General features: G+C 34.7%; 2 protein-coding genes across 14 annotated transcripts in view; one reads left to right on the forward strand and one right to left on the reverse strand.

The window, feature by feature from the left end:
• The window catches only part of ANKS1B (ankyrin repeat and sterile alpha motif domain containing 1B), a 1,063,758-nt gene that overhangs the window by 746,931 nt on the left and 294,810 nt on the right, over positions 1 to 22,017 (reverse strand). The window lies entirely within an intron of this gene.
• On the forward strand, positions 17,206 to 19,586 carry GARIN6 (golgi associated RAB2 interactor family member 6). The gene is made up of 2 exons (XM_015070851.3): positions 17,206 to 18,502; positions 19,200 to 19,586. Exons 1-2 carry the CDS (start codon positions 17,888 to 17,890, stop codon positions 19,311 to 19,313), a joined length of 729 nt encoding a protein of 242 aa, XP_014926337.1. The 5' UTR covers positions 17,206 to 17,887; the 3' UTR covers positions 19,314 to 19,586.

Here is a 22,017-nt window from a genome sequence, read left to right on the forward strand (position 1 = left end):
GTATGCCTACCTGATTATATTAAATATGTATGTGTTCATATGTATTTGTAAAGACAGTGTGTATACAGTATACGCATATACACATATATACACACTTGCATACAAAAAAATCAAGAAATTCATCAAAAGTGTTTTGTTTGAACAGTATGAGTATCAATAATTTTTTTCTTCTTTACACTTTTCTTCATTTTCCCATTTTTCCGAAAAAGCACATAATATTTTTAAGTATAAAAAAAAACAGAACATTTACTGTGTAGGCTATTAACTTAGAAGGCAGGGAACAAAACATCACTTTCTCCCAAAATACTGGGATTTCTCTGAATCTAGCCCTAACACCAACCAAAACTTCCTGACAATTTAATGTTCTGCTTGGGTAGTTTGCCTTTACAAATACATATGAACACAGATACATATTTAATATAAGCAGGTAGGCATATAATACCTGATTTTTTTAAAAAAATTAAATTAAGTCATATAAACCCTTGCTTAAAACCCTCTTAATGACATCTGACTTGAATTGAGAATAAAATCAAAACTTTTTACCCAGATCTACAAAGCCCAATAAAATTTGGCCCCAATCTTGACCTCAATCTCTAACACATCCCTAAATCACTCTAGGGAAGCCCTCTGCCCTTTGACTTGTGCTTCACCCTGCCTGACAAAGTTCTTCATGTGGCTGGTCCCTTCCTGTCATTAGGTTTCAACTCAAATGTCACCTTCTCAAGGAGCCCTTCCTTGACTACACAATTTAATGTGTCATCTATTTCTCACTTCCATTACTCATTTCCATCACCTTTAAAACTTTTGTCACACAGCATTTATCACTATCAAAAGTTCTTGCTTCTTTCTTTACTTGCTATTATTTGACTCCCTTACTAGAATACAAGATTTTCTCACTGTATCCTCCTTACTTAAAACAGTGTCTGATATATAGCAAGAAAACAATAAATACATGTTGAAGGGATGATTACTGAAAAAAAGGGAATGATGAGAATAGCATTTGTCCATGGTACAAATTTTGGTTTAGGACCCTTTTTACAAACATATACAGATTCCAGTCTTAACCAATATCATGGTAACGGTGCAGCTGATATAAATTAATATGTATAAAATAAAGGTAAGTACTTCTAAATAAAGCCAAGAAATGAAGAAACATTCACAAGGAGATGATGGGAACATAAGGGTTTTGTTTATCACAGGCAGTAGGGAGTAGAGAAGGAATGGAAGCTCAGTTCAATAACAGCAACAAAAGAGTGAGAGTTTGGGTGATGATAGATGACCTGAGAGAACTGGTTTCTAGTGGTGACTAAAGCATGGGATTAGTTCAGAAAGACTCCTTGCAGAGGGTGGATACTTGGTTCCATGCTTTGGTCTGCCACATGTCAGGCAGCTTCTTACTCAAACCTCCAGAGGAATGGCTGAAATTAGGACATTTAAAGTCCTCAGTCAAAGGATTCTTTTTTTATGGTCTATCAAACTGTTATACAGACTATATTATGATTTGTTTTCTGCTATGTCTGCAATGCTATTAAGCAGAACCACATGAAAAAGGAAGCAGAATGGTGTAACTCATTTCTTATAGTCCACAAGACTCAGGTCCTTTGGGATACTGGACAATGATCAATGTCCCTAGAATTAATCTTGCCATGTGCCCCAATATCAAGCTATTATGGAAGTGTTTTTAAAATTAGTGAAAAAAAATTTTAAAAATGAAGTAAAAACAAAATATATAAGAATATATTTTAAAGTGACTATAAATTAAAAAACTGTGGGGGCGCCTGGGTGGCTCGGTTGGTTAAGCATACAACTTCAGCTCAGGTCATGATCTCACAGTTTGTGATTTGAGCCCCACCTTGGGCTCTGTGCTGACAGCTCAGAGCCTACAGCCTGCTTTGGATTCTATGTCTCTCTCTCTGTCTCTCTCCTGCTTGTGCTCTATCTCTGTCTCTCAAAAAGTGAATAAACGTTAAAAAAAATATTTTAAAAAACTGTGAAAACAAGTTAGACTTAGGAAATTATAAAATTCATGTTGAAACTAATATAAAAATAAAATTCTTAAGCCTGATCAGTGCTGGATTACAGGGTCTCACAGAAGGGTTATGGTGCATTATCATACCTACACACATAAACACGCCAGAAATAATGAAAAGAATAAGGTTAGTGATATTTTTCATCTCTTTAAGGCTGTCTCTCCTTTTCAGTATAAAATATGCACTAGTCATTAATAGGCTATAAAAAGATAATGGACACCACTTTTCCTTTTCTATAAATTCTCTTATAAATGCTGTTAATTTTACCTATTTTCAGAAGGCAGGAGCCTAATAAGCAGAAACAAGTCCTAATTTGGCCACAGAATCAAAGCAAGAAATAAAATTCCTTATAAGAATTCATTCAAATTAAATATAGCTTTATTTTTGCTACAATGGTAACTGTCAAAAGAACTGGGTAAAATATTTGTTGACACATGCAGAAAACAACATAATAACATCTCTTTAATTCACACTCAATAGAGATGTTATCTGCCTTTTTCACATCATTGACATTTACTTATTAATGTATTAACTACTCATTTTTAGAACATTTATATCATAATATAAAATAAAATAAAAAGAAATTTAATACATCCATTAGATATAATAAAGGCTAATGTTTTATGTGCTAAGGTTTTCTGTTTAGGCACTTTTGTCAACTCATTTAATCCTCACAAAATAATGCAGTGTTGGAATGATCCTTATTTTATAGATGAGGAAACAGAGCCTTGATTCAGAGAAGTTGAGTATATTGTTAGCAAGTGATCAAGTCAGAAGTAGAACTCAGATTGCCAGAGAGAATACTTTTTACATCATTACAGCATATCTCCCTACAGACACTGAAAGAAAAATTCAGAAAACAAGCATAGACTGAGTGCCTACAGCATGCAAGGCATAAAGCACAGTGTGCTGGAAAACATAAATATTTGTGACACAGATACTGCCTTCAGGCAGCTCACAATCTAAAAGAATAGATACCAGATAACTATATAAATAACTATAATAAAAGGAAGAAAAACACAGATGTCAAAAATAAGTTAGTTGAATATTAAGAGGAAGGATATTGTTTCTGGCAGGGGAGCATTAAATAAAACTGTAGGAAGGAAGTGGCATTTAAATTGAACCTTAAAGCCTATAGAATTAACAGTTTTGTAGCAACGGGTTGCATGCTAGCATTTGGAAGAAGTACCCATCTGATATACCATAGAAGGTATACATCTCATTTAAAAATTAGTTTCTAGAGGCACCTGGGTGACTCAGTCGGTTCAGTGTTCGACTTCAGCTCAGATCATGACCTCACATTCATGGGTTCGTGCCCCGCTTTGGACTCTGGGCTGATGGCTCAGAGCCTGAGCCTGCTTCTGCTTCTGTGTCTCCCTCTCTCTCTGCCTCTCCCCCACTTGCACTCTGTCTCTTTCTGTCTCTCAAAAATACTAAATAAACTTTCAAAAAAATAAAAAAATAGTTTCTAAAAAAGTCCAGAGTTGTTCTATACCAACACTAATCTGGTTTCAGTTGCTGAGAAATGTGTTTAAGCTGAATATCTAAAATAATCTCTGTGAAATTGTGCTGTAGAGCTTAAAAGTTTAGCTTGCTAAACTTTGGAGTCTTGTTACATATGCACAGAGAATGCATTTTGTGGGTTCATTTTTGCCATTTCTCTAGGCTTCACTTCCATTTTTTCTGTACAGGATAAAACATTTTCTCACCTGAAAATATTTGCAAATAGAATGATTTTATATGAATTTTATTATAAGTATTAAGGATCTAATTTCTTATTCCATAGACCTGAGATTAGTAAACTTCAGCAAAAATCTAGCTTACTATCCATTTTCATAAATAAGGTTTAATTAATACACAGCCATGACCATAAATTTTCATATTGTGAAAACATGCTACAATGGCAGAACTGAGTAATTGTGATGGAGATCATATAGTATTAAAACTTAAAATATTTATTATCTGACCCTTTACAGAGAGTGTGCAGATCCCTGCCAAAGACAATTAATTCAGCAAATATTTATTATGGAACCACAAGGATAGGTAAGCTAGTAGGTGGTTAGTATGGGTTGCTCCCTATAAGGGTGTAGCCTCATCAAACCAAGTTAAAAGTTCACATTACATTATAGTCAATCATCACATGTAAGTAAGAACTTGAACAACTTTTGCTGTGGAAAAAAATACAGTAGGTGACTCGGGCTGTAATATATTTGTAAGTGCTCTACTCTTAGTATTTATACTATGAGCTAACATTTATTGAGTATTTATTGAGTGCTAGACCCAATTGTAAGCACTTAATAGAAGCAATATATGTCATTTATTCCTCACCGCAAGCCTAGGGGGTAGGTACTATTATTATCCTCATTTTACAAATGATGAAATTAATACTCAAGGTGATTTATTTCTGAAATTCCACAGCTTATATTTGTTAGACATGGAAATTTACAGAACATGCTTTCATCCATGTAGATATTCAAGCAGAGACTGGATAACTTCTTAAAAGATATAATAGTTTATATTTTTTAAAGAGAGCAAAAAAAATAATAATGACTACCATATGGGTCTGGCATTGTTCTATGTGCTTTAAACCCATTCTCCAATTTTCATATCACCCTACAAGGTAGGTACAAGTTCCCTCTTTTAAAAATAATGAAAAACTATTGACAGGTTACCAAAGACATATACCTAGTAAGTTGTAAAGCTAAGTAAAACTTAGCTCTACCTGACTCTCTTGATTATCTCAAGCTATTTCCATTTTTTAAAAACCCTAGCTGTACTTCCATCGTATATGAAAAGGAACGACCTTTAAAAATGAAAGCAGCAGATATTCATTAGTTAAACAATGCAGTATCAGGCAGGAAAAGTAAGAAAGAATAACCTATATAATTAAAATAGCAGAGAAAAATAGGGAAATACGAAATATATTTCTAAATATAAATATAGAATTCATTCCTAATTGCAGCTAAGATCAAACTCAGAATAAGTCAAAATAGAATTTGATGGACACACTAAGCCTTCATTAAAGGAAATTTTTATTAATTCTTCTGCTAATAGAAATGAAGATCCATTAACATTTAGCTGATATCTCTGACATCATCAGATATCCCTTTTTCCAAGGGAGGAGAGTCCCAGTCAACCCATTTCCACACTATTGTTGAAGGAACATCTGAAGACGTAAATGTGAACAATACTCTTTTCTTAGAAGGCATGATCAAATGCTAAAGAGATAAAAAAAAAAAAAGGAGAGGTTCTGAGCATTAGGTCCAAATGACCTGAGTTGGAATATTTACCCCTGCTACTTCATAATTTTCACCACAAACAAGTTAATTGACTTCTCTGCACCTTGGTTTTCTCACCTATAATGCTGCTTGTGTGAAATGCTGTACAGGGCATCAAGTATGCCTCCTTACAATACATTCAACCCAAGGAATTCTCCCAGTTATAGAATCATTTTTTCTCAGAGAAGGTCTTCAAAAGAAAATATTATTTTCTTACTCATCCCCTTTCTTAATCTGCATATAGACTCCATATGTCTTTTTGGTTTGAAAGGCATGACAAGAATATTCACTGTGTACCTACTATGCATGGGTGAGTTAATAAATGTTGAAAAGAGGTACTGAGTGTGAGTATCAAACAAATCACATTCAGGACTTTAACAAACTACACAAAATGATATTATCAAGACTTAAAACTTGAGGGGCACCTAGGTGGCTCAGTCGGTTGAGTGTCTGACTCAATTTTGGCTTAGGTCATGATCCCAGAGTGATGGATCGAGCCCCACATCAGGCTCTGTGCTGAGCATGGAGCCTACTTAAGATTTTCTCTCTCTCCCTCTGCAGTCTGCCTCTCTCTCTCTCTAAAATATTTTTTAATTAAAAAAAAACTTAAATTTTGAGTACCAAGATTTTCAGGGTACCAATTTATGCAACTCCCATTGAAAGCAACCACTAGGTAATCACCCACTCTGGTCTCAGCTCACATTTCTAGTACCAATTTGCAGAGCCAAGCAATGGCATATAGACCTCAACCTAAAGAGCAGCTGAAATAAACTAGGATCTAAGGTTTTGGACTCTAGAGCCTCTCTAAAATATCAGCTATATGACTCAGCCTGCATGACCTAAGAAATTCAAGCCATGAGGCTTCAGAAAAAAGTGCAGAACAAAAAATGACCAACAGAACATCTATAGAGCTTATGAGGTGAATCTAATCAATATCATAGTCAAATAGATTAAAAAAATGTACATGATAGCAAGATATGGCAAATGATAGAATGGAGAAGAAAGATAAATCATTCAATATTAATGCTAGATATATTCTCCTTCCTCTGGACCTTGAGTCTTGATAGAAAAGTAAATTTAATTTCAGCATGCTATTTGTAAACATAAATATGTAAATGTGATTCACTCGCAAAAATTTTGTAGTGTAAGCCTATGAACAAAATATGGGAAACTTAGCCAGTGACACAGGATAGAACATAAATGTGAACAAGCATGACAGTCTATAAGTCTATAAGGTAGCAGGTGAAGAAGGGGAGGAAACATGAAAAAAGGAACACAGGAGCTAATATCTTAATTTTCCAAAATAGGAAGTCAAGAAATACTGCCTAAAGTTGATGAAACATAACACAGAAATATAAAAGTATTATCTAAACAAGTCAAGAAATACTGCCTAAAGTTGATGAAACATAACATAGAAATATAAAAGTATTATTTAAACTTCTTTTTTTTTTCAACGTTTATTTATTTTTGGGACAGAGAGAGACAGAGCATGAACGGGGGAGGGGCAGAGAGAGAGGGAGACACAGAATCGGAAACAGGCTCCAGGCTCTGAGCCATCAGCCCAGAGCCCGACGCGGGGCTTGAACTCGCGGACCGCGAGATCGTGACCTGGCTGAAGTCGGACGCTTAACCGACTGCGCCACCCAGGCGCCCCTAACCTTCTTTAAGTATAATATTATTTGAAGTCACCAAGCTAACCAGTAAAAAAAAAAAAACAAAAACCAAAAAACCACACACCTAAAATTTATCATAAAAAAAAAAAAAACATATGTAGAAGGATTGGAGACAGAGATAATGTAAGTGAGCTAAAATCCTTACTCACAGAGAAATAAGATACATCATTTAAAGCTGATCAATCAGGAATTGAGATATATTATTTAGAAATATGGTAAGCTTGAGATTCACTCTAGTGTGTGACACATTCAATAGTTATTGAATACCTGCTATGAAGCAGGTATTGTGATAGGTATCAAAGATTTATAGGCAAATATGAAACATTAACATAGAAGTGCTCAGTTATATAACTAGAAAATTAACATAATATGTCAAGTGATATTTTAGTAATAATGTTAAAGGCCTTTACTATCATAGAAACTAAACATATAGTGCACACAAAATAAAATTGAGATCCTAAAACTTATGCCCCACAACCAAAACTCTAGGAGAAAGAACAGAGATGGAATAACACTTAGAGGAGTCATATTAGAGATACTATTTAAACATATATGGCGGTGTTTAGTTTCTAGACTGATGAGTTCACACTATCATTATCTAATGCTGTAATGCTGGGTCCAATCAATTCAATAAGAGAAAAAAAAATCAAAAGATCATAAAGATTGAAGATTCAGAGACATAGTGGCTATTATTTGCAGGTTATATAATTTCCTAATCAGAAAATCAAACTTGAATATTTATATAAACCATGGTGTGATTCCTAAGATGACAAAAAAAAAGGTAGAAAAGTTAACAGTTTTCCTATCTACTAGCAGAAACCAGTTAGAAAATACAATGGGAAAAATATTCACAATAGAAACAAATATGAAATAATAAAAATAAAACCATTAAATGTAGAAAACTACATATAAAAAAAACTAGATGTTACTTAACAACATAAAAAAGGACTTGAAAACATAGAAATTTATGTTATACTCCTGAGAGGGAAGATACAATATTGTAAAAACACCAATTTTCTCCTAATTAATCTCTAAATTTGACATTTTTCCTAGCAAAAACTCAGGAAGTAAGATCTAAAACTATAAAACTCTTAGAAAAAAAATGGGTGAAATCTTCATGACATTTGATTTGACAATAATTTCCTGGATATGAAACCAGAAGTATAGGCAACAAAGGCAAAAGCAATAAACTGGACTACATCAAAATTTAAAACTTCTGTGTTTCAAAGGACACAATTGACAGAATAAAAAGGCAATCTATGAAAAGGGACAAAATATTCACAAATCATATATCTGACAAGGAATTAATATCCAGACTATACCAAAAACTCCTACAACTTAACAACAAAGAAACAGTCCAATTTTTAAAATAAAGAATTTAAATAGATATTTCTCCAAAGAAGATATACAAGGGCCAATAAATAAGCACATGAAAAGATGCTCAACATCACTTAATCATTAGAGAAATGCAAATCAAAACCACAATGAGATGTCACCGGACACCTATTATGATGGCTACTATTTAAAAAAAAAGAACATAAAATACAATAAAAGTATTGATGTGGATGTGAAAAAATTAGAACCCTTGGGCACTGGGTACTATTGGTGGAAATGTGAAATGCTACAGCCATTATGGAAAACAGCATGTCAGTTCCTAAAAAAATTTCAAATAAAATTACCATATGATCCAGCAATTTCACTTCAGGGTTTATGTCCAAAATAATTGAAAGCAAGGTCTCGAAGAGGTATTTGCACATCCGTATTCACAGCAACATTATTTGCAAGAGCCAAAAGGTGGAAGTAACCCAAGTATCCACTGATGAACTAATGGATAAGCATAATGTGATATATACATGCAATGGAATATTATGCAGCTTTTAAAAAGGATATTTTGACACATGCTGAAGCATGGATAATCTTGAGGACATTAGGCTAAGTGAATTGAGTCACAAAAAGACAAATACTAGATGATTCCACTTACTTGAGATACGTAGAGTAGTAAAAATCATAGATATAGAAAACAGAATGGTAGTTGCCAGGCGCTACAGGTAGGAAGAAATGGGGAGTTATTGTTTAATGGGCACAGAATTTCAGTTTTGCACGACTGAAAAGTTCTAGAGAATGATTAAACGATGATGTTAATAAATTTAACATCACTGTACTGTCTGGCTAATATTGCAATATCTCTGTTATGGGTATTTTACCACAGTTTTAAAAAAAATTTAAAAAGGGAAATGAATGCAATATAACATTTAAAATCAAAACAAAAAGGCTAGGCTATTTAATAAATGGTGCTGGTACAACTAATTATTAATTTGGGGGTGAGGAGGAATCTAAGATAAATTATAGAATTAAAAATACACATATATATATGTGTGTGTGTGTGTTTATTTATACAGATAAGTTTGTTTGTATATCTCTCCAAAGTTAATAATTATACACTTATATTATACAGTTAATAATTATACACTTATATTATATATTATTTATACATTGTATTTATTTATACATATATATGTATTTTAATTCTATAATTTATCTGGGGTTCCTCCTCAGCCCCAAATTTTATATACACACACACACACACACACACACACACACACACACACACATATAGTAGTTCCCTTTTATCCACAGGGCATATGTTCCAAAACGCCCAGTGGATGCCTGAAACCATGGATAGTACCAAACCCTATATAAACTATGGTTTTTGCTATACATACATAACTATAATAAAGTTTAATTTATAAATTAGGCACAGTGAGAGATTAACAACAGTAATAAATTCGAGCAATTTTAACAACATACCATAATAAAGGTATGTGAATGTGATCTCTCTCTCTAAATACCTAATTGTACTGTCCTCATCCTTCTTGTGATGATGGGAGATGATAAAATGCCTACATGATGAAATAAAGTGGGGTGAATGATGCAGGCATTGTGACATAAGTGTTAGGCTACTATTGACCTTCTAACAAATCCATCTGAAAGAGGATCATCTGCTTTTGGACTGTGATTGACTGTGGGTACCTGAAACCACAGCAAGCAAAATCACAGGTAAAGAAACTACTATGTAAATACATACATACATACATATATATATAAATTACACATATACAGTAAAACTTTGGATTGTGAGTAACTTGTTCTGTGAGTGTTCCACAAGATGAGCATTCCTAATAAATTTTAACTTCATAAACGAGCAACGTCTTGCAATACGAGTAGTACCTGACACCAAACATCACATGATTACAACTGAACCAATGGTTCTTGAAATTTGCTTTGATATACAAGTGCTTTGGATTACAAACATGTTTCCAGAATGAGTTATGCTCACGAACCAAGGTTTCACATAAAGAAAAGATGGCAAACTATCTTTATGATTGTGGAGTTAGTCAAGGTCAGCCTAAACAAGACACAAAACGCAGAAGTGTTAAATAAATGTATTTTAAAATCTTGGCTTCATGAAGATGAAAACTTCTGCACCACAAAAAAAGAAACATAAAGTTAAAGGGCAAGCAATGAATTGAGGAAACATTGTTTTGAAATATTTTTCACAAAGTTTGATATTCCGACTATACAGTGAATTCTCACTTTCACAGTAGTTTTGTTTCACAAAGTCACCATGACCACTGAATTAGCAAATACTGAATCACTGCTCTTAGGAGTAATACAGGGTTAGGTACCTGCAAGTCTTTGGTCACAGCATTTTCATCAACTGATCAATATATAATTTGTTAGATATGTGCTTTTATTTAAAGATAATTTATTCAACATATATTTTTTGAGTAATAAACACAACTCACAGCCAATAGCACTACAACTTATGCCTGAATGAAGCTTATCTGATACACATATTTTCTCAGAAGGTACATCAATCACAGCCTTCTTGACATCCGGGAAACTCTAGGCACAACTTCAGCACCATACTGAGAGTAATTTTAAACAGTGAAATCCCCCCCAAACAGCACAAAAAATTGTTTAAGTGGCACTAAATAGGCTGAGAAAATGAAAACTGCTTATGCAGTTTAAGAGCTGAAACGAGAAGGCAGAGCTTTACCTATTCAACTGGAAATGTGTGCATCAAGAGACTCAAAATTTTCAGTGCTCTCTGCATGTCCATGAATGATCTGAAAGCATCACAAGTATTGACTTGAGGGTTACAAATAAATTTCAGCAAGTAGGCACATTCACAAGTACGTAATCCACAAACAACAAGGATTAGCTGTATTAAAATACATTTATAAATAAATTCTTTTAAAAATAAAAAATGTTAGGGGTGCCTGGGTAGCTCGGTCCATTGAACTTCTGATTCTTCATTTTGGCTAAGGTCATGATCTCATGGTTCATGGGATTGAGCCATGTGTCTGGCTCTGTGCTGACAGTGGAGAACCTGCTTGAGATTCTTTCTCTCCCCCTCTCTGTGCCATTCCCCTGCTAGCACACACGTTCATGCACTTGTCCTCTTTCTCCCTCAAAATAAATAATTGTTTTAAATAAATAAAAATTAAAATTAAAAATGGCAAGCCAAATAAACATGTAATTCACACAAAAAGAATACAAATGTCAAAAAAATATTTGGGGGAAAAATTCCTTCTCACTAATAATCAGGGAAACGTGACTTAAAACAATGAGAAATAATCATTGATGTCATTAATAAAAATTATACAAAGACAATCCACAAACAATTCATCCCACAGTGTCTTCCAGCTGTCTCTACATAATCCTCTCAAAAGAGCAATTTAAAATTTAAAGACAACTGCACCAAAAATGTCTCGAAAAATATAGATTAACATGAAAAATTAATTAATGAATGAGTGAATGGATGGGATTGGTGAATAAATAGATGGATGGACAGATGCAAGCAATTATTCTCAAACTATTCTATGGGGACTCATGGTGACATAAGGAATTGGCATGACTTTTTACAACTCATGGCATTTATTTTTTTCACAAAATATAAAACATTCATTAAAAAATTAGATTGCTTATTATAAATAATCCAAACAATGTTTAAGTATATAAAGTAGGAAGTTAGAGCCCCTGAAATATTAAGGATTAGATTTAACTATTAGATACAACTATAACAACTATTAACATAGTATTAGCATAGCATACATATTGCCAGGCTTTCTAAACACAAATAAATATTATTCTTCTCTTAATGAGCTTATTATGAAGTTAGTTTGCACTATACATACTCTTCTGCAAACCCTATTAAAATTGCCAGATTGTTATTTTCAAAAACCAAGAACTGAACAGAAAAAGATCAGTTTGCATTTGTATAGGAAGGAATTTATACAGAAACTTACATTTATGTTTTAAAATCTTTATAACAATCCTATAAACAGAAAAATAGCCTTCTCATTTTAAATTATAGGAAGCAAAGCATAAATTACTTGTCTAAGATTATACAACCAATAAATAGCAGTCAGGATAATGACCTGAACTAAATCTTAAGGTTAATCAGGGCAGAAATCATATATAATCCTTATTTTATATCATTCACAGTTACCTGGCACAAAATTTAAAACAACATGAGGGTATGATGCATGTTTATATTGTTTAGTGCTCTACACCCTGCATGTAACAAATGGTCAGTAAACATTTATAGAATAAATACATGGATGAATGTATAAAAGAATAGAAAAATGTGGAGGGATTCTAAATGAATGGAGATTCCTATCAAGCCAACAATTTTTTAATCTTTAAGATAAATAATAAATATATTTAACAGATCAACTACCCTGGAAACACAATGTAAGATGATAAATCAATTGAATACACACTAAGAAACAGTGACATCAGTAATTACTGATATACTCTTCAACAAAGAAATGCTACAGTGAAAAATACTGAACAGTAGACAATATGCAGATTTAGCTTACTGTGAGAAAATGGGCCCTTTATTTTTTTTTTTAATTTAACAAAGTATTCACAGGGGTTTGGATCAAGCATTATAGATATGCAAACTTGGGGAAGTTACTTAATCTCTTGAAACTCAATTTTCTCAAGGTTAAGTGAAAATATTTTATAGAATTGTGGTGAAATTTAGGAGATATAGGAATGTAAAGTGCCTCTCACCATACCTGGCATGGGCTAGTCATTCAATAAATGCCAGATATTATTGGTTTTTTTTAAGTTTACTTAGTTGTTTTGAGAGGGATGGGGAGAGTCAGAGAGAGAGGGAAAGACAATCCCAAGCAGGCTCTGCACTGTCAGTAAGGAGTCCAATGTGGGGCTCTATCTCACAAACCATGAGATCATAATCTGAGCTGAAATCAAGGGTCAGATGCGTAACAGACTGAGTCACCCAGGCACCCCACATGCTAGCTTCTACTGTTAGCATTACTATTATCATTATCAGTATGGTAATAATTTCCTAAAAATACACAAAATGAAGACTTTCCAATGGTAAAGTTTTAGTCCAATTATTTTAAGTCATTAAAATGACTCATAAAATCATAAAAACCTAGATCAAATGAATGCTTGATATTAAAGCTAAAATACATTCCTCTGTAAATGCCCACATCTCATGCCTTCTGCCTAGACACAAAAAACATGCTTCTGTTATTTGAATGAGTATGTAACAGATGAAAAGTCTACTACTGACCTAATTTCCACAGTCACTATATTAGTCTCCATTACCCACTGTAACAAATCACCACAAACTTAGTAGCTTAAAACAATATTAATTTAATCTCAGACAGTTACTGAGATGAGAAGTCTGAAAGGAGTTTTACAGGGCTAAAATCAAGGAGTCAGCAGGGCTTATTACTTCTGGAGGCTCTAGGAGAGAATCTGTTCCAGCCTTTTTCATTTTCAAGACGCCACCTACATTCCTTGACTCATAGCTCCTTCCTCCATCTTTGAAACTAGCAACGTAATATTTAATTTTTTTTTCTCTTTCTTCATCATATCATCTTCCCTATTTTAAGGACCCTTATGATTATGTTGGGTCCACCCAGGCAATACAGGATAATCTCCCCATTTTAAGATCCTTAGTCACATCTGCAAAGTCCCTTTTGCCATACAAGTTAACATATCCACAGTTTCTAGATATTAGAACATGGACATTTATAAAGAGAGGGGGACATTATTATTTATTATATTTCATCCCCCCAAAGATCACATTCATCCACAGCAAAATCCATTCATCCCCATCTCAACATTCTCCCAAGTCTCAACCCATTGAAGCATCAATTTAAACTCAGAATCTCCTCTAAATCTTATCAGCTCAAAAGTCCCAAATCTCATCATCTAAGTAGGTATGGGTCAAGTTCTGAGTATAATCCATCTAGAAGTCCAAAATGATTTTCACTGGGCAGAGCTTGTTCTTTCTGGAGGCTCCAGAGGAGAATTCACTTCCTGCTTTTTGGCCACCTGCATTCACTGATTTGTGGTTGTATCGCTCAACCTCTGCTTCCATCATCACTTATCCTTCTAACTCTGACCCTTTTGACTTTTTTTTTTTTTATAAAGACCATTGTGATTACACTGGACCCATGTGGGTAATCCATGGTATCTCCGCATTTCAACATCCTGAACTTAATTGCATCTGCAAAGCTCCTTTACCATGTAATGTCACAGAGTCAGGTTGTGAAGATCAAGATGTGAAATCTTTTGGGGAAACTAATCTGCCTACCACAGCGGATAAACAATGTTCATTAACTAAATTGTATCTAAAATTAACCCGTATGTTCAATTACATTGTTTTAAGTACTCCCCTCATTCACTGCCCAAATTACTGAGGTAATATTTTGTCATTTTTACATTTTGAATGTTGATTCTTCTGAAAGTTTCAGCAATAAGTTCAGCAACAGAATAAGATTGTATATTGAATCATACAATTCCCAGAGCTGTTGAGATCTGAATAATTCCTTGACTAATTATTATTGTTTGGAGTATTTCCAAAGTACATAGAAGCTTCATTACAGGCAGAAAAAGTTAAATCCCTATAATAAAAATCATAACTATTCTCAAGCTGAAAGATACCTAATGAATCATTTCAATTTCAAGGATGAGAAAAATAAGACCTCGGGAAGTTAAATGATTTACTAGATGACACAAACTCTAATGTAGAGGACAGTGAGAATAAACTTATTTTAATAATATATAATGCTGAACTGCATGGAAATCTGTTCTTAGAGCAAGCCTGAAAAAAAGCTACTGCATTCCTGGGGCACCTTGGTAGCTCAGTCAGTTGAGTATCTGACTCTTGATTTTGGCTCGGGTCATGATCCCAGGGTCATGGAGTCAAGACCCTCAGTGCAGTGGGCTCTGTGCTGACTGTGGAGGCTGCTTAAGATTCTTTCTCTCTCTCTCACTCCCTTCCTCTCTCTCTCTCTCTAATCTCTCTCTCTTTTCCCCTCTCACTCTCTCTCTCTCTAAAATAAAAAATAAAACATTAAAAAAAGAAAAAAGAAAGCTGATGCTTTCTCATAAAAAGAATTCCTTAATCTCAGGTTTAGGTAGCTTTTTATTTAGCCATCTGAACTTCTTAAATATTGAGGCAAATATTAATAAGGTATTTTTCTAAATTGCTAGGGGAGTCTAATAAACTATATCAGACTAATGAAAATTACAGATATTTTCCAGAATGCTACACATCATGATCATCAGGATGATTAATAGCAGTTCTACTGTTGTTGGACTAATGACTGGTTTGGAAAATTTTCTGAAAGTTCATAGTCCCTATAAGTATTATAGTTTCTTATTTCCCTGGAGACAAAGCAAATAACTCATGCTCTAATGGAACCCTAAGATAAATATCTTGCTAATACATGTGCATGGCATAAAAGTGCTTTTAAGAAAATAGGTGTATCTTCACTTAATTTTTTTAAAGCATCTAAATTAAATTATATAGTGCCCATTGTTACTTATTCTTTTCAAAAAGCACCAAAACTAGTGCAATATCTTTAAAATGTTAGTTCGATTACTAAATGTATATTAGGCTTATTGATTTTTCTAATTATAAGATAAGTAATATGGACATAAAGTAGAAATTAAGATATACAAACCTTAAACAGGCCAGTAAACATTGTTATTGATACGTGAAAATCTTCTTTTTAAAGTAAAAATACTCATATTAACAGAAATAACCAGATATTTCAATATGAAGGGAAGAAAAATGTTTGTTTTGACCTACAGAAAAAACTAAAGTCTCAAAAACTATGGCTTTTCATATGTATGTGTATGTGTGTGTTATGTACACCATCATGCCAATAGAGAGATTTTAATCTTATTCAATTGACAACATTTATAATAGTTGGCAAAATTTCTCAGAGTTTATATATATACATATATATATATGTATATATATACACACATACAATCTGATAGTGGGTAAGGACAGATCATAAATGTAATCTTTAAGGCTCTTTTCACTGTAAAGTCAGAATACAGATGTCTAGGAAAAAGTTTAAATATCTCATCAGCAATGTGAGGGTGTATCAAAACATAAAATTTATTGTGGCTGTAAAAATAGACATTGTTAATAAAAATATTTTTATTTTTCCCACTAATAGAAATAATAATTATCCTAATAAAAATATAAACTGTAAAGAAAATAAAAATTACAGCACCCAGAGATAAGCACTTTAAACATTTCACATATGCAAACATGCACACAGATGATCTTACATAAATTGGACCACAATTTATGTAGTTTGAAATGTTTGCTTTGCTCTTTTTAAGAAAAAAAAATCTTTTCATGTCAAATAGGGAACTGCAGAATGATTTTTATGACTACAGAGTATTCTAGCATAGAATGCTCCATAATTTATTTAACTAAACCCTTATTGTAAGATATTAATCTTGTTTATAATCTTTTTTTGCAACAATAAACCTTGATAAACACCCTGTACTAACCTATTTACCAACTTGTCCGATTCTCTCTTTGAAGTAAATTGTCTACAATTACTTCTAATTGGCTACAAAACTGGATAAGAGAACGTGTTTATTTTCTGTATAACAGAAACTTTACCTAAACCTTTTTGAAAGCAATTTGCCAATATGTATTAAGATCCATAGATGGGGGAGGGAGATCCCTGGGGGAGGGAAGTGTGCTGAGCTGTGGCAAGCAGGGTGGGGTACTGAGCACAGGTGGGGTAAGGTGGAGAGGACAGTGTCCTTTCTCTGAGGGAGGGGCTGTTGGGCGACAGAGACAAAGGAGTGTGGGGTAAGCACAGGTCACAATGGGCAGGAGAGGACATAAGGGGTCCTTCAGGTGGTTTAGGCCTCGGTGGAGGCTTAGGTTTGGGAGGAGAGGAGCAGTACGAATACAATTGGTGGTGAGTTGTGGAATCCAAAAGAGCAAAGGTTATTGTGAACCAGTGTGTCAGGCTCAAGAGGAGGCCCCTCCCCACTCCAAGTGAATACCAACATCTGCATGCCTCAACATCTGTGCACTCTGACATCTACTGGAACCCCAACATCTACGTGCCTCGGCATCTGCAAACCCTGACATCTACTGGGGCCTCGATCTCTTGCTTCTCCACATCTGCACACTGTAGCATCTACTGGGGCCTAACCTCTGTGGGCCTCCACATCTGTGCACTCTGACGTCGACTGGGGTCCCAACATCTGTGCACCTTGACATCTATTGGAGCCCTGACCTCTACTCCTCAACATCTGCATATGGTAACATCTACTGGGACCCTGGCATCTGTGTACCCCAACATCTCCATTCTCTAGGCAGAGCACAGTATGGTGCAGATACAATAGTCTCTAGCATTGAGCAATTGGTAATTAGCACCCCCACCCTGTTCTCAGTTTCTCAGAGACAAAGAAGCCTGCAGAAGACCACTGCTAGCCCACTTGCTAGAGAAACCAGGGAAAGAGGACACCCTGCAAAGTGTGGTAAGGTGTGGAGGACCCCTAGGAGCTGTCGTGGCAAAAAATAGCCATGAACAGCCAATTTAAGTTACCACATTACACAGCCCAAAGCAGCCCTGCAATGGGTATGTTTAATACCTCCATGGGGAAACTGCAGCAACAACTGTACAAGGGGGAGTATAGTATATTCAAGTATGCACCAATGTTTGAGAGTGACTTTATACAGGTCAGCAAAAAAGGAGAAGTGATTGATGTGCACAACCGTGCCCGAATGGTAACTGTGGGCATCGTTCGCACCAGCCCCCACCTCACACTACCTGATGTCATGCTGCTGGCCCGACCAGCTGCTATGTGTGATGACTATAACAGATATGGCCCTGCCACCCCGGAAAAAGGTTACAAGCCTACACAGATCTTAGAGCTAACCAGGCTGCTTCCCTTGAAGTTTGTAACGATAACCATCCATAATGGTAAAAAGCAACAGCTCCACCTGAAGCTTGCCACTGGCCGCTCTTTTTACCTTCAGCTGTGTCCCCCTTCCAACACAAGAGATCTTTTTGTCCACTGGGAAAACCTCATTTACATTCTGAGACCACCAGTAGAGGCTTACAGTGGTTCCCAGGCCATCCCAGTTGGGAACACACTGGACATAACTGGGTTTGAACAGAAGAACAAGAGCCCAGAGGTAAGTCTGCGCAAAGACTCTAAAAGATGGGGGCAGAGTGCTGAAGGAGAAGAGATGAAAGTCCTGCAGAGCCATTGGTACTGAGGCTTACCTAGAAAATGCATTGCATGTAGATGGTTCAGGGCCACAAGAGCCTCCATTTGTAGGCCATGTCACATTGGGGAGTGCTCCAGAGTGTTCCCCAAGGCTGTATTTCAGAGCTTCCTTAGCTTCCTTAACTCTTAATTTCATATCCAATACTGTGTCGCCATGTGTGGCATCCTGACCATCTATTCTTGAACATACACTGCTACATCCAGGTAGGCTGATATGTTGTGGGATGTAATGCCTCTACCGCCATGTACTGATTTTGCATACATCAGTGGCAGAGGGATGTGTTTGTGTGCATGTTTAGTAGCGTAGTGCATACCACTTGGCCAGCAGAAATACTAACATAAGGGTATAAAAAGTAGTCTATGAGGATATTCACTGGTGAATTATGACAGTGCTCTCACTGGCACTGGAATTGTATGAGCAAAACTGGAATGATCATCATGGTCATTGTAGAGATACTAAAGAGGGGGATTCCTGCAACAAATGGGAGATTGGATTGAGACCTCAAAATTCTTATCATAAGCCCTTGTTGTTTAGCTATAGGAATAAAAGAAACAGACCTTTCTGCCCTCACTTTATTTCACTTGTTTGTCTTCCCCCACAGGCAAATGTCATTCATGTCTATGGAAGGGATCAAGATCAAGTTGGCATCAAGACTCTTCACATGAACCCTACAGTGTTTGGGACCACCTATTATGGTTATGCTGGGGAGGAATGAATTCATCAAGCCTCCCACACATACTGCATTCAAGAGTTCACATACTTCTGCAGTCACAAAGCCTATAGCATTTGATAAAAGGGCAGGGATGGTGACAGGAGCAGCCTTTACAGATCCAGGAGGAAGCACAGCTAGAATAGCCACAATGGGTGCATTCAACATGTCTTAATACTATTGTTAGCAAGGGCTGCAAGCCTTTCTTGTCTTGAGAGGGTACTTCCAGCACATCAGTAGGAGATACTGGCCTCTTCCCAGAGGGCAGAATAAATATGGTGATTCCAAGAACAGAAACTACTGGCAAGCCCATTGCAAAGGCAGCTAACAGCTCAGTATTGGGACCCTTTATTACAATCTTGCAGAGTGAAGGCTACATGAGTGAACAGGATGGAAGTCAGAGACCTCCACTCAGCAGAATTGACTCTTTCGGAAATAGCTTCAAAGTCCTATACTGCACGTGGTGCAGAGATGGACACCTTATCCAAGACTGTGGAGGAAAGAAATATCACCCACCCTAACACAATTCGACTCAGATTCTCTGCTCTAATGACATATGCTCTGTTAATAGGGAAAGGTAGTAATAAAAACAAATGGCAATTTACTATCAGGCTCTGAACTATCTTTAACTTCCTCTTAACTTGATATTTGTGATTACATGCAGATAACAGAATAAAATGTTTAAGATTACTCTCAGAGACCCTCCTCCATTTATCATCAATATGTATTCACCAAAAAGAGCCTAAAATTTACTAAATACATAACCAAATGCACAAAAGCAAATGATAGTGATGATGATGATGATGATGATGATGATGATGATGATGATGATATTATTGTCAGGCATGTTGAAAAACTAATTATACTTTACAGAAAGAACTTCATTCCTCAGTCTCTTTATTCTTGTTCTTTGCCCAACTTAAATATTATTTAACTGCTTTGAAATTATACTAAAGTACCCAATATATTCTATAAGTCTTTAATTCCTTGATGTTATTTAAAATTCTATATTTCTTGAAATTTTTACAAGAAGCAATTCCTTTTAAATTCTAAAACTTAGAATTCTAAATAACATCTAGTCACAATGGAAGGATAAAATGCCGTATTAAAACTAGAAAAACAGAAAAATGAGCTGAATAAAAGCTCAATTTAAAATCTAGACAAAAACTGGAGATTAGATAATCTTAGAAGTGTAAGATCTACAGGATCAGCCCATGTTCTAATTTTTGCAAGTAAAAAATCTATTTAAGACTCTAAAAGTAATACATCACATAGTTTCAATTAAGTCTGTATTTCCGTAATCCTCATGTTTCTGAAGCTTAGCACCATGCTTTGAATGAAGAAGATATTTGACACATATGTGCTGGATCCAATTAAATTAAGGGTTATAAATGTGAAATAAATATATATTATTCGAATCCAAAAGTCTGGGTATATGGAAATTTGCATAGCAGCATACTAATTCCACTGATCCCAAAGGCTCCTACACCAGACTGTAAGGTAATGGTTTTCCATGAGGCCTTAAAAATCATTAAGCCAAGCACTGTGCATATGAGGCCTCATTTTTTGATGACCCCTCACTATATTTAAATAATTTAAATGATTTTTAATCATTTATTATTTAATAAAATCACAAATATTTAAATATTTAAATGATTTTAATGACCACACACACACACAATATTTCAGGTCTGGAAAAAAAAAGCTTCAAAATAAAATCCTGTTATTCATGAAATTTATGAAGATTTTTAATTTTGAAGCTGGCCTGGAAAATCCTGAGTTCAAAGCTATTGCAAGTTGTAGGATAAGTTTACATTTGATATGTCTCCAATGTCACGAGAAATGTATTAAATTTTATCGTAAATACATAACATATGTTAAAGGAGAGTCCACCAACAAAGTGAAAACATTACAAGTCCAGACGAGAATATTAGTAAAAGAATTCTAATTTTGATTCATTATATTAAATACAGTAAAAAAAAAAAAGATACTACATTTCAAGTAAATTTATATGTGATGCAGTAACAAAATACCAATAAGGATACTTTTATAAAATATACATTTTTAACAGCAGACAATCATGTCAGCTAAATAATGCAATCAAGATTTCTCCTGCCATGCATTATATGTAAAAATATCAAAACTGAGTCATGTGGTTTTAAAAATAGGACAACAGAAATAAGAGATTTCAGAAGAACACCCAAGCCAAACACAATGCAATATAATGAGAGGAATGAGAGTTATCTCTAGATAAGGTGAATTAAACAAAAAAATAAGACTAAGAAGTTTAATGAACTTGATAGTTTGAAAAAGTACACAGAATACACTCACACACACAATGTAAGGGGGGAAAAGCCACAGCCTGGGAAACATTTTGTAGTAAATGTAACTACTAAATATTAGTTGCCAGTCTTCACAGGAAAATGGCCAAATAAAAGTATCCAGTAATAAAAAAAATTGTAAACCAAAATCAAGTTACTACCAACCCTACTACCAAGCCTAATAAAATGAAAAAAATAAATGTTTAGGAAGGTGGTAGAGAAGGGAATTCTAGTCATATATTATTGATGGCTTAGAGCCCTAATACTTTATTTTATGAAACAGAAAAAAAAGAGATAAAGGCACTCAATTTACTGGTAAACGTTAAGCAGATAAGGTTATATTAATAAAATAAAACCAATGTTTCTTGCTGTTCTTTCTCCTATATCTT

Source organism: Acinonyx jubatus, chromosome B4, assembly GCF_027475565.1.
Source record: "Acinonyx jubatus isolate Ajub_Pintada_27869175 chromosome B4, VMU_Ajub_asm_v1.0, whole genome shotgun sequence".
Classification (NCBI taxonomy): domain Eukaryota; kingdom Metazoa; phylum Chordata; class Mammalia; order Carnivora; family Felidae; genus Acinonyx; species Acinonyx jubatus.